Source organism: Gobio gobio (assembly GCF_949357685.1).
Source record: "Gobio gobio genome assembly, chromosome: 19".
Classification (NCBI taxonomy): Eukaryota; Metazoa; Chordata; class Actinopteri; order Cypriniformes; family Gobionidae; genus Gobio; species Gobio gobio.
Window position 1 is genome coordinate 49,353,349 of NC_137112.1, and position 13,316 is coordinate 49,366,664.

The 13,316-nt window shown below is 38.5% G+C and overlaps 1 protein-coding gene across 1 annotated transcript; it reads left to right on the forward strand.

Moving 5' to 3' along the window:
- Positions 1–3,978, forward strand: ccl44 (chemokine (C-C motif) ligand 44; the record flags this gene model as incomplete). The annotated part of the gene is made up of 5 exons (XM_079845382.1): positions 1–61; positions 292–421; positions 1,790–1,934; positions 2,007–2,039; positions 3,967–3,978. 5 exons carry the CDS (start codon positions 1–3, stop codon positions 3,976–3,978), a joined length of 381 nt encoding a protein of 126 aa, XP_079701508.1.
- Between the last annotated feature and the right edge of the window lie 9,338 nt (positions 3,979–13,316).

Below are 13,316 nucleotides of genomic sequence, written 5' to 3' on the forward strand. Positions count from 1 at the left end.
ATGTTCCTGCAGACCGTCTTCATCCTCTTCCTCTCGGCCATCCTCTTCAGCTTCCTGGAAGGTAAGGGGAAACTAAAGGGGATTGGGATGTCGAAATGGGGCGGGAATCTCAGTGGGAGGGAAAGAGGCAGTAATGCTACCATAGCCAGACTGGTTTCGGGAAGCTTGGGATGCATGTCTGTGTTAAAGCATGATGGGGAGGCTGATCATAACACTCGATTTCCCCTGCAAACTGTTGAACATGCTTTAATTCCAGGCGTTGTTGAATTGAGCTGCTTCTCTCCATGCCAGGGAAAGGTGTGCAAATGCAGAGAGATGTCCAATGCTGCATGCAGTACTCGCATGGCAAAGTCCGGACCAAAGACGTCCTGAGGTATGAGAGACAGACGGAGGGCCCGGATTGCAGCATAAGAGCCATCATGCAAGTATCCCAGGCATCCTGGACCAATCACAGACATGGAAAACATGCCCTATTAACCCTCATTTCTGACCCCAATCAAATTCTTAAAAATTGTAGCTTCGTCGGAATGGTCCGAAACTTGGTGACTTTATTGGTACTTGGTATATGAACACCCAAAAAAATTGGGGACAGGATTTGGTCGTAAAAAAATAGTCACACTCAGGACCTTCGGGTCAAAAATGACCCCAATTGGAAATTAATGGGAAATTGGCAAAGATATGAAAATACAGAGTTTTTTTGTGCGTACAATCTACAAATCAGACATGATGCAGAAAAAAAGACTCAACAGTGAAGATCTCTAAAACATCAAGAGTGCAAAACAGACAAATACACTCTCACACACACTTATACACACAAAAACACAATTAGCTTTTGGAATGGCACGTGTTAATTTGTGTGTGTTTTGTGTGTATAAGTGTGTGTTTTGCACTCTTGATGTTTTAGAGATCTTCACTGTTGAGCCTTTTTTCTGCATCCTGGCTGATTTGTAGATTGTATGCACAAAAAAACTCTGTATTTTCATATTTTTGTCAATTTCCCATTAATTTCCTATGGGGGTCATTTTTGACCCGAAGGTCCTGAATGTGACAATTTTTTACGACCACTTAGACTTTTCAAATCCTGTCCCCAATTCTTTGGGGGTGTTCATATCCCAAGTACCAATAAAGTCATATATAGATAGATAGATAGATAGATAGATAGATAGATAGATAGATAGATAGATAGATAGATAGATAGATAGATAGATAGATAGATAGATAGATAGATAGATAGATAGATAGATAGATAGATAGATAGATAGATAGATAGATAGATAGATAGATAGATAGATAGATAGATAGATAGATAGATAGATAGATAGATAGATAGATAGATAGATAGATAGATAGATAGATAGATAGATAGATAGATAGATAGATAGATAGATCAGATCGGACGGACGGACGGACGGACAGACAGATAGATTTTTTATTATATTCAATGGGAAAAAATGGGTCATAATTATTGCATAAATATTAATTATAAATCATAAAATTATCTCAAAACACCAAAAAAGAAAAGAAAAAATATTATTGAAAAAAAATATATTTCATTGATTTTACTCAAATCTTTTTTTTATCTTAATCCCGCCCTCTGGGTCATTTTTGAGTGTGACCCATAAATGAAGAACCCCAGAGGGTTAAAGCTCGCAGGCATTGAGCAGTGTTTCTTCACCAGGGCCAGTTTGACCTGGAGCGTAGCAGATTAAGAGATTTGCTGTATGTAAAGAGAGAGGGAGCTCTTGAAAAACCCTGGCGCTCATGTTCTCGATTGTTTGAATCGCCACAGATTGTACACCAAAAAGGCAGTGAAGTGCGCCGATCCGAGGGACAGGAAGGTGAAGAGGTTACTACGGAAACTGAACCAGAGGATGGCAGCCAAATCCCACAGGAACATGTGGCCTCATCGTATGAATCTGCCCGTCATGTCGGAGGTAAGATCTCTGGATTAAAGAGCTCCTGATAAAACTTCCATCGAGTGAAAGTGCCATTTTTTCCTTTGACAGGTCGCTGTTGTGAACTCCCAGAAGATGAACAAGGTAAGGAAAATCCCATTCTGATATCAAGCGTTCAGGCCGATGTGCGAGTATAGCCTATTAACATCTACTGTTGCTATAGTGACGAACAATTTGTTGTTTATCTGGATATTTTGGAGAAAAAAAATGGATATTCAGTTTAACAGCATTATCAAGAAGTTAAAGGATTAGTTCACTTTTAGGTAAACTTTTGCTGATAGTTTACTCACCCTCATGTCATCCAAGATGTCCATGTCTTTCTTTCTGCAGTCGAAAAGAAGTTACGTTTTTTGATAAACTTTCCAGGATAGTTCTCCATATAATGGACTTCAATGGGCTCCAAATGGGTCAAGGTCCAAATGACAATTTCAGTGCAGCTTTAAACGACACCAGATGATGAATAAGGGTCTGATCTAGACAAACCATCAGTTTCTGAGAGAAACCCAGCAGTATTTATGCTATTATTTTACCTCTTATCAGACGAACGTGATCATCTCTGAGCTCAGACATAACTTCCGCTAAGTGAGGTCAAAATACGAGCCTGGTCATAGATGTATACGTAGATGCCTCATTAGCGCCTGCACGGATCAGTAGAATGAGGCATCTACAGTCGATATATCTATGACCAGGCTCGTATTTTGACCTCACTTAGCGGAAGTTATGTCTGAGCTCAGAGACGATCACGTTCGTCTGATAAGAGGTAAAATAATAGCATAAATACTGCTGGGTTTCTCTCAGAAACTGATGGTTTGGCTAGATCAGACCCTTATTCATCATCTGGTGTCGTTTAAAGCTGCACTGAAACTGTCATTTGGACCTTGAACCGTTTGGAGCCCATTGAAGTCCATTTTATGGAGAAAAACCCTGGACTGTTTTCATCAAAAAACTTAATTTCTTTTCAACTGCAGAAAGAAAGACATGGACATCTTGGATGACATGAGGGTGAGTAAATTATCAGCAAAAGTTTATTTAAAAGTGAACTAATCCTTTAAACCGTGTCTGAACTGCAGTGCGCACATTTTGACGCAAAAATTATGCTCTAAATTATGAATGGGTCAAACGCGTTTGCAAAACGGCCTGAATGCACTTGAATGAGTTTGGACGGCTCTCACTGAATCATCAGAAGAGATTTCTCCAGCGCTGTTCTTCAGTATTTCCTCTGTGAACATGCACTAAATGGATGTCTGACAATTTCGTTGCTTTTTGCAGTTTTCAGATTTAAAAACATTTAAAACGTCTAGAGATAGAGTAGCTTTACTCGTCCTGCGGTGCCATAGCTCCGACAGGTGAGTGATAGTTAGGCTACGCTTATTTAACTTTAATAGTGTTAAATAAAAAAACGTTTGTGCGTACAGTCAGATGAAATGCAGGCGTCCGTGCTTTCTCCATCCATTCAATAAATGCACATGCTTGAATGAGCGCGCATTTCTAGCGCATTTACTTGAACTTCTTAGGCAATATGGTTTGACCCATTTCAGAGGCGGCCAAAATCTGGAATTTGAATGGACTGGGAATAAATCGCTTATGGACATGTAGCCTATGCGCATGATTCCCTGTTACACGCACAGAGAAATAAGCTGTTGCAAGTTACTGCATAATAAATTTTTAACAAGCATCACGATACACACCTTTAGCTATGTTTTTTTTAAACTATTATAGTTTTGAAGGACAAAAACATTGAACTATTGGCTTCACATCATCAAGTCTGTGCGGTCGCACACTTGGCACAGAGACTGTAGAAGGCAACGGATTTATCTGAAACAAAACTGCATTTCATCAGTAAAACACACTAACTAAAATCTTAAAAAGAGATCCACCAATCAGAGACGTCGCTGTGTTGTCATAGTGTTGTCAAAAGTACCGACCTCGCGGTCAGTACTGATATTTTAATAATGTGACGCTTTGAGCGCTGGAATCATAAACTCCTGTGATTGGCCATTGTGCTCATCAGATGTGTCTGTGATTGGCCACAATAATCAGCGCTTGTAAATATACATCAATGACGCGTTTCACCATTTTATATTTATTTTTTCATGTATTTATTTATCCATTCATTTATTTATTCCCACAAGTATTTATTTTTAGATTTATTTATTCCCACAAGTATTTATTTTTAGATTTATTTATTTATTGATTCATTTATTTTTACTTTTCTGTGTGCAACATGGAAATGAGTAGGGCGGTGCTTGTGTAGCTACAGCGCATTGGTTGAGAGCTCACGCATAGAATCAATAGAGCGATTGAGGAGAAAATGGCGGCCGGATGGTTCTTTCAGGTAGTTATCGGAAGCAAGTACAATGGTCGTCTCACCGTAGTGCCATCTGACTCGATAAGTACCTTTGAAACATATCTCTCAAAGGGTCTGGAAACATTGCTAAGTTTGGTGTCTGTGAAAGAACTATCCGGCCTCACATTTAAGAGTTTTTAGATATTTAGACTAGAAACAATACAAATACTAAATAAGAGCATGTGCAAGGGCACACATGGCAAAAAGTAAAAAAATGTATTTCTATTTCTAGAGTTATGGCTTTATGGTATTTAGTCTATAAACATATCGATTAAATTGCACAAAACAGCAAGTTTATGACAAAAATAGTCTGTAATTTGGCTACATTAAACATCAAATAAAATGAGATATTAACCTACATTTCTGATAAATGACCTCGGTTACAGTTGGTGTTACCACAGTAAACGCATGATAATGCTAATGAACTGCTGGTTAAAAGTATTCTAACTCGGCTCAGTGTTTCTCCTGATTTGTATGTTAGTGTTGTTGATTAAGTCGGTGCTGTTTCACTGGCTTTAGACTAAATTAAATCACGGAGATGTGCCGCTCGTACCGGAGACCGCCGAACTCTAACGCTTCTCATTGGCTGTTTAGTGGTCATGTGATCGAGACACTCAGCAGGTAAACACAGGCCTAAAATCGAATACCTTGTGTTGACATCGTGAAACTGCAGGTTTTGTAGATTTAAAAAAATTCATCCCCGGGCCGCGTTTGGACACCCCTGGTTTACACAGATACACACGTGTTCTTCAAAACAGACGCTTTCAGACGCTCCCGTGTGTTGATCAGTGTAGCCAATCACAGACACATGCCATGAGGTGTTTATGATTCCAGCTCAAAAGCGCTCAAAGCATCACATTTTTAAAATTCCAGTACTGACTTGGTATCGCGGTCGGTACTTTTGACAACACTACATGGAAATGGAAATTGGTGCACTCCGAAGAGTTGTGAATAAGAATGCACAGATAAGATAAGATACACCACCCACGGTGCGGTTTATATGATTCATTAACAGTTCATAAAGTATTGTGTATTCGCCATGGTAACTGTTGTTTCCATAACCACAAAATGCCACTTTATTTTCTCTTTATGTTATGTTGTTTATTTTAAATTAGTGTTGAGGCTACTTTATAGTATTATCAAAAACTGTTATTTAATAGCTTTACCTTATTGGCCTATTTATTCATCAGTATAGTCATATTCATACAACTAATGTGTTTGTTAAGTAGGCTAAAGTGGGACATTATGAAATAAATGTTTTTTTTACATTATGGTAAATGGTCAAATTAGTAGATTATAGATCGTTTATTTAATTTGAGTTTGCTAACTGCTCTAAAGGAAACGTGAAGCCAATGAATAGGGTTAATAAAGATAAAGTTAATAAGTTAAATTATTGCTGTTGTTATTATTAAGTTAAAAGTGAATCTAGTGTTATTATTGCTGGTGCCCACAGCAAACAGAGCCGAACTGAACCGTGGCATTGGCCAGGGGCGTCGCTAAGGGGTGGAAAGTTAGGATGGTTCTAAGGGCCCACGCACTTCCGGGGGCCCCAGAGATCGGTTTTATTAGTAGTAACAGTACTACACTAGTAGTAATGTATAAATGTAGACCAGAGAGTTGGCTTATTTCTGCATTGACGGCAAAATCCACTCATGAACCGCTCATCCGCTCAAATCCCAATCCAAATAATACAAATAATAGTTGGGCTCGCACGTCCGAATTTAAGGAAGTGGGGGTGGTGGTGGAAGTGACGTATTTGCCGTAAAGCAGTCGAATTTTGTAGTTCTTTTTTTTCTCGGGTTACTACCCGAAACCCGAAGTTTAAAAGTACGATTAAAAACGATACAGACCCCGTCAGGCTATGGCAGACGTGTCATTCAACCTATTGTAAGTCGATGTATCATCACAAGAGGTTTGAAAATATATTATAAAGGTTGAAAAGTTGCCTAGTGCTGCTTTAAAGGATTAGTTCACTTTTAAATAAACTTTTGCTGATAATTTCCTCACCCCCATGTCATCCAAGATGTCCATGTCTTTCTTTCTGCAGTCGAAAAGAAATGAAGGTTTTGGATGAAAACAGTCCAGGGTTTTTCTCCATATAATGGACTTCAATGGGCTCCAAACGGTTTAAATGACAGTTTCAGTGCAGCTTTAAACGACACCAGATGATGAATAAGGGTCTGATCTAGCCAAACCATCAGCTTCTGAGAGAAACCCAGCAGTATTTATGCTATTATTTTACCTCTTATCAGACGAACGTGATCGTCTCTGAGCTCAGCCATAACTTCCGCTAAGTGAGGTCAAAATACGAGCATGGTCATAGATGTATCGACTGTAGATGCCTCATTCTACTGATCCGTGCAGGCGCTAATGAGGCATCTACTCTCGATATATCTATGACCACGCTCGTAAGCTAAAGTTGATTTAAAAGTGAACTAATCCTTTAAACGCTCATTAGGCTATGGTTTAGAATTCTCTCCAGTATATATTTATGTAATTAAATTAATTGTAGTTGAAAGTCATGTAGAAAAAACTTAAGTTGGGGGCAGCCTTACTTATCTCACATATTTTCGAACCAGCATGTCACAAAGGGCATTCTGGGTGATATGAATGAGCGGGCTCGCATAATATTCGCATTATTAAATTGCAGACAAAGATTTTGGAAAGCTATGTTTGGTGTGGAGTGGGTGCGGGTCCAACCTCATATTCTTTCACAGGGCTCAAAATTGCTAGCGGCGCCTCTATTATTTTCTCAGAATTGTGAAATATAAACTCGCAATTGCATGTTATAAAGTCGGAATTGTGGGATATAAACCCGCAACTCTGAAAAACAAGTCAGAATTGTGAGATTAAAAAGTCGCAATATAGTTTAACTGAGTCTGCCTACACTTTCAATCAACATTTATTTATATTTCACATACTATATATGACTAGTCAATATAGCGTTCCATCCATCATAGTTTATGATTCAATTATGCAGTTTATAAAGTGATCATTCAAGCCTCATTCCAAAAATGAAATCTGTACCACTGGCCTTTTTTAGATTTTCACTTTTTTGCTTTGAGCCAAAGTTTAAGATGATTAGATGCCAGTCGTGTGCTTCGGGTTTTGTGCTTTACATTAATATTTATTCTTGTGTCAGTCTTCACTTTGACCTGTGAAGATTAAAGTAATCCGAGTTGTTTTGTTTTCTTTCAGACCAAGTGAGATTCGAGGGAAGCCGTGATTGATGAAACCCCAGCCTTCTCGTGTGCCACTGTTTTCTTATATATGTATAAGAAATATATGTAGACTCATAACTTTCACTACCAAACAGTATGTTATTCAGATATATTGTGATATTTAGATGTCCTCTCAAATGACTGTTAATCTATATGCCAAAGTATTCTTCTCTGAGACTTGTTAAAGGGTGTTTATAATCTCTGCAGCTATGTATAGTCTCTAGAACTTATACAAGCTCTTCTAGAGTCCGGTAAGCTGGTATGACTGTTCTCAAACAATTTATAGTGCAATTACAGAATCTCTTGTGTATGTTAAACACAACTGATTTTTATATATAAAAATAAATGAAAAATATTGAAAATCCTTTTGTTTTTATTGTAACAGACGTCCTCGTCTCTCCCAGTGGACGGTTTACAGTATATGGATATTTTTGGTTTGAGTACATGAACCCAGTTTATTATAAGATTATCTTACATTACTTCATTGTCAAATTCTTTTGGTAACAGAAGCAGCTCTAAAATTTTGAGATGTAAAATTAGACTTCCTGGATGTCTTTGTTTTTTGTGGAAAAATACACTTTTATACATTTTCACATTTAATTTTGCCTTATACCCTTATGCCTTTGCCTTATAGCCTTAGACCCTGGGATAGGCTTCCGCATCCCTGTGACGAGAAGCTTGGAAAAACTACAACAAATTTAAAAAGAAATCGAAATGATTTGTCTTTTAAAGGCACAGTATGTAAGTTTCACCACTAGAGGTCGCTTATTCCAAACAATAGCAAAGTCATAGCTTGATGAGGGCGTTAATGAGCGTGGCATCATGGGAGTTGTCATCTTCACCTCCTGTGTTTTCCGCCAACTGCATTTCCACAACCTGGGGTGTCGAAATACTATTGGGCGTTATCATACAGACCAAAATAGACATTCCCACATGGAACAGTAGAATAACTGTAGCATTGTTTTTCTGAGAAACAAGTTTCCTAAATATCTGCAAACATATGGTATTTTTATGCTTTAGTAAAGTGAAAAACTTACATACAGCACCTTTAAGTCACATGGACTATTTTAACAATGTTAATTTAGCGATGACATGGGACATTACACTTATTAAAGTAGCCGATTTCTCTGGATTTAAAGTGGGGGATAATGCTATTGTTATGCCTTCTGAGTTTTTTTTACACTGTTAAAGACTTGGATTCCCATGGTAAACATTGCCAAAGTTTCAAAAAATAAGTTGGACGTTTGACGGTGTCTCACAAGTAGGCATGTGCCGGTATCAAATTTTCATGTTGCGATTAATTGCTGAAGCTTTTATCACGGTATACGGTATTATCACGATATTGAAATAAGTTGCAAAAAAAGTTTGTCATACTATAACAGGTTAAATCACTTTCTTATAACAAAAGAACCAAACATTTAAATACAATAAAGCAATACACAAAAATGTATAAAGTAAACAAATATTTAAAACAGATTAAAGTGCAAAAGAATTATAAAGAACAATAGGTATGCTGAAATGTACATTTAACTAAGATTAATTCATTCTTTAGAAGTATTTTTCATTGTCAGTTTGTTAATGAAGGAACTAATGTTAAATAATGGAGCCTTGTAAAGTGTGTGATTGAACAACAGACAGAACATATTCAAGGGCATAATTTAGTCCAGATTAAAATATAAAATGCAAGTTTGAAAATGAATAGCCTTAAGTCTTTAAGTATTATGTATTATGTATTAGGTTATGTGATTACTGGAGAAACGGCTGCATTTCTGCTGTTGCGTCAGCGCCCTCTGCTGTCGAAGAGTGAATGTGCACTTCAGCGTCTCCTCGTTCCGCCATGTGCTCGGCTCATGCACGGTCTATTTACATCAGTGCGTTCCTCTTTGACGTGTTTTTCATTTTAAACGGTTGATGGGTAAAGTATTCTTAAAATTAATTCTAAAAATCTGAATAATTTGTAATAAATAATTATTCACGGTATTTTGAAGTGCCCACGATAACAATATTGTGCATGTTCATTATTGCGGTATATCGTATTACCGTTTACCGGCACATGTCTACTCACAAGTTTCAAAAAAGTTTTTTCCGCGTATGGGTCAAGCGGCTCCTCCCGCAGTTTCTCCTGAAGCTGATACTGAAGGGCCTTAAACTGCAGTTCATGGACTGGCCACTAGAGGAGCAGAATCTCATTGAGCTCATGTTAAAATGGCCAACTTTACAGCAGAAGAACACATGTTTACAGTCTGGGACAAACTGTGCTTTTGGTCAGTAAGGCTAATGTTGCCCTTCATGACGACTGTGAGGGGGGAATGTTTTTATAACTCATTCCTTTACATTATATAAAGCCTTAAAGTTCTGCATAATGAAGGGCGTGGCCACTTTGAGTGACAGGTGCCGTTTGTCTGCTGTCTGTTAGTCGTCACCTCAGCTCCGCCCACGTCCCGCCTCTTTGCCCATTTTCTGTTATCTGGGAGTGACACAAGATGGCCGCCAGCTCGACCCGACTTTACGCTTCAGAACTGCTCTTCAGATCCTATGAGTCATGGACACTACGGCCATATTTTTGTACAGTCTATGGCAGGAGTTCTCAACCCTGGTCCTCGAGGGCTGCTGTCCTGCAGAGTTTAGCTCCAACCCTAATCAAACACACCTGAAACAGGATTGCTAGAAAGCTACAGGCAGGTGAGTTTGATCAAGGTTGGAGCTGAACTCTGAACCATGATTAGCCTCTCCCTGAAATTGCCTCATCGACACGGCATCCTCAATAAACCCGTCTCCGGCGCGATGACTCCGATTGTTCGATCCAGCCTCTGGATCATATATGTATGGCTGAATCTGATTGATAGCATTGTTTATTTAGGACAGGGGTGTCCAATTGACCTATCAGTAAGCCCCGCCCCCTTAGTTACTGTTGCTAACTCGGACAAACAAACTGAGTTGCTATATCTTACAATGAAGCTGTCAGTGTGAAAACCTTATCCCGAGATGTTTTTGGAAATTGCATTCCTCGTTTGAATGATGGCCAAACTTTACTGATGGTTTATTACATCGTTTTTCACTCAAAAAATCATCGTAAGAGCTGAACAAACAAAGCATAAGAAGTGCGCATTAACGTCTTATTCACAAACTCTCTCTCTCTCCAATACATTAACATTAACACACACAGCAAATTACACAAAAAACACTCATACAACTAACAGTAAACAAACATTCACATAGACCGTAAGCCTTTTTCAGGGGTGCAGTTAATAACTGGTAAACTTTGTATCTGCAAAACAACGATAAACTGCGTGCAAGCTCTTCCTTTCACCACCCGTAGACTATAATATACATCAAAATAGGAGATAATGTAGACCTTAAACATCTAAATTAAATTAATTTACATATAAGCAGTTTAATATGGAGAGGCACTGAAATGTAGTGTTTTTGACCTACACCGTCACATGACGTGAGATCAGTTGGTTATTTCGGTTTGTATGTTAGCAGGGACTTTAATGGTAAGAGTTTGACAAACAGAAAATCCTCTCAGGATCGCTGGAGTCAGTGTTACAGTTCCTCAGGCACGACATTTGAGCATTTGTGTAGCATAAACACCATCAAACCGATGAGAGCTTCGGATTTTCCAATGTTTCTCTACGGCGCTGAAAGCTAAAGATGTCCGAGTTCCGGTCCCAGCGCAACTGATACTCAACTGCTATTGGCTCATCTGCGTTCGAGGGGCGGGGCTTACCGATAGGTCCATTCTGCTCCTGGAGGGCCACTGTCCATAGATATCCATAATAAAGGCTAGATGTCTCGTCCGCTGCTGGCCAATGGAGGTCGCCGTCCGCTTCTGGCGGCCATCTTGTCACAGTCAGCTCGCTCACTCCTAACATTGTGTTTTAATGGTGCGTGTACTTTTTAAATAACCATAACTTGCTCAATTTTCTACCGATGTTTGGTTTGTTATAAACGTCAGAGATGTAGTAATGACACTGCATACTTATAAATAATTTGTTCAAGCATCCAGAATTATAGCCATGTTAATTACGTGTGTAAAAAGGCAAATCATTTGTAAATCCGTCCAGATGTCAGCGAGATAAGAGTATTTGTGTTCAGATCACTCGCCAGAAAGCTTGCCTGTGACAAGATGGCCGCCGGTGAAGACGTTAGAGACTCCACTGTAAGACATCTAGCCTTTATTATGTAGATCTATGCCACTGTCCTGCAGAGTTTAGCTCCAAATCTAATTAAACACACCTGAACCAGCTAATCAAGGTCTAATTAGGCATGCTGGAAACCTCCAGACAGGAGTGTGTTGAGGTAAGTAAGAGCTGAACTGTGCAGGGAAGTGGCCCAGTTCGGAGACCCCTGATTTAGGATTTTTTTTCCACGTTTCCCACAGATTTCAGACATTCGTGTCTCTTTAGCTCCGCCCACATGACACGCCTCCAGCCGTTTGGTTTGAATCGGAAAGACTCGGTACAGCGTATCTGTATTATATATCATAAATAGAATAAAACTAAAGACTTTTCAGAGATATGAAGGATGCAGTACTACTCTAAGGCACTCAAGACTGACTGAAACTGAGTGTGATTGACACCCCCCATTTGGGATAATGTAAGGTCAAAAGTCAACAAAATATATAACATTGTTCTAGTGGTTTTTGGATATTTTAATCCAAAAATCTTACATATTGTGCATTTAAGAGAGGGGGAAAATGGTCACAAAGATCATGGAAGGTCAGGGGGTGGACGTCACACGTCCTCATTCTCAGACTTTATAAGACCCCTGTTCTCAAAGTGACTATTCATTTCTATTAGCACCATATATATATATGTGTGTGTGTGTGTGTCAGTAGTTTTTACTAGAGGACCACTAGAGGATGCTGTTTTGTGAGTGTCGTGTACTGGCATCTGTGAAGACAAACACTGTAAATGAGAATTTTTATTCCTGAGACATTTATTTATGTTAACACCTTCCAGAATTTAAAAAAAAATCAAGCAAAAATATTCCCACACTATACAATTACCTCAAAACAAGTAAATACAACAAACAAAATTGTACTCTCTAAAAAATGCTGGGTTAAAAATAACCCAAGTTGGGTTGAAAATTGACTAACCCAGCGATTGGGTTGTTTTAAGCAAACATTTAACCCAACCGCTGGGTTAAAACAACCCGATTGCTGGGTTAGTCCATTTTCAACCCAACTTGGGTTATTTTTAACCCAGCATTTTTTAGAGTGTACCATAAATACTTAAGAAATATTAAACACCATTTTCACATACTGTAGTTTGCATTTAAAGATAATTTCTACTGAAAGTATATACTGTATATCAAAAACCAGTGAGGATTGTGAAGTGAATCCGTAATACTGAGCTCTGAGAGTAAACTGATCTGAAACCTGTGGTAAAGATTCAAGTATTTCACACAGACACAATCTGGGCATATTTATAAAGCGGGCAAATAGACTTCAAATATAAATAAAACAACCACCGCAGAACAACACAAACTGGAGATCAGAACACATAATAACCATATTCACAAACTCATAAACCATCATTCATATAGCTCTGATTCACCTGATGATATGAGCTATACACAGAAATAATGTTACTTAAAATATTCTTAAAGGAACACGCCACTATTTTTAGGCTCATTCTCCGACTCCCCTAGAGTTAAACAGTTGAGTTTGACCGTTTTGAGCCGATCTTCGGGTCTGGCGGTAGCACTTTTAGCATAGCTTAGCATAGATCATTGAATCTGATTAGACCGTTAGCATCTCGCTCAAATGACCAAAGAGTTTCCATATTT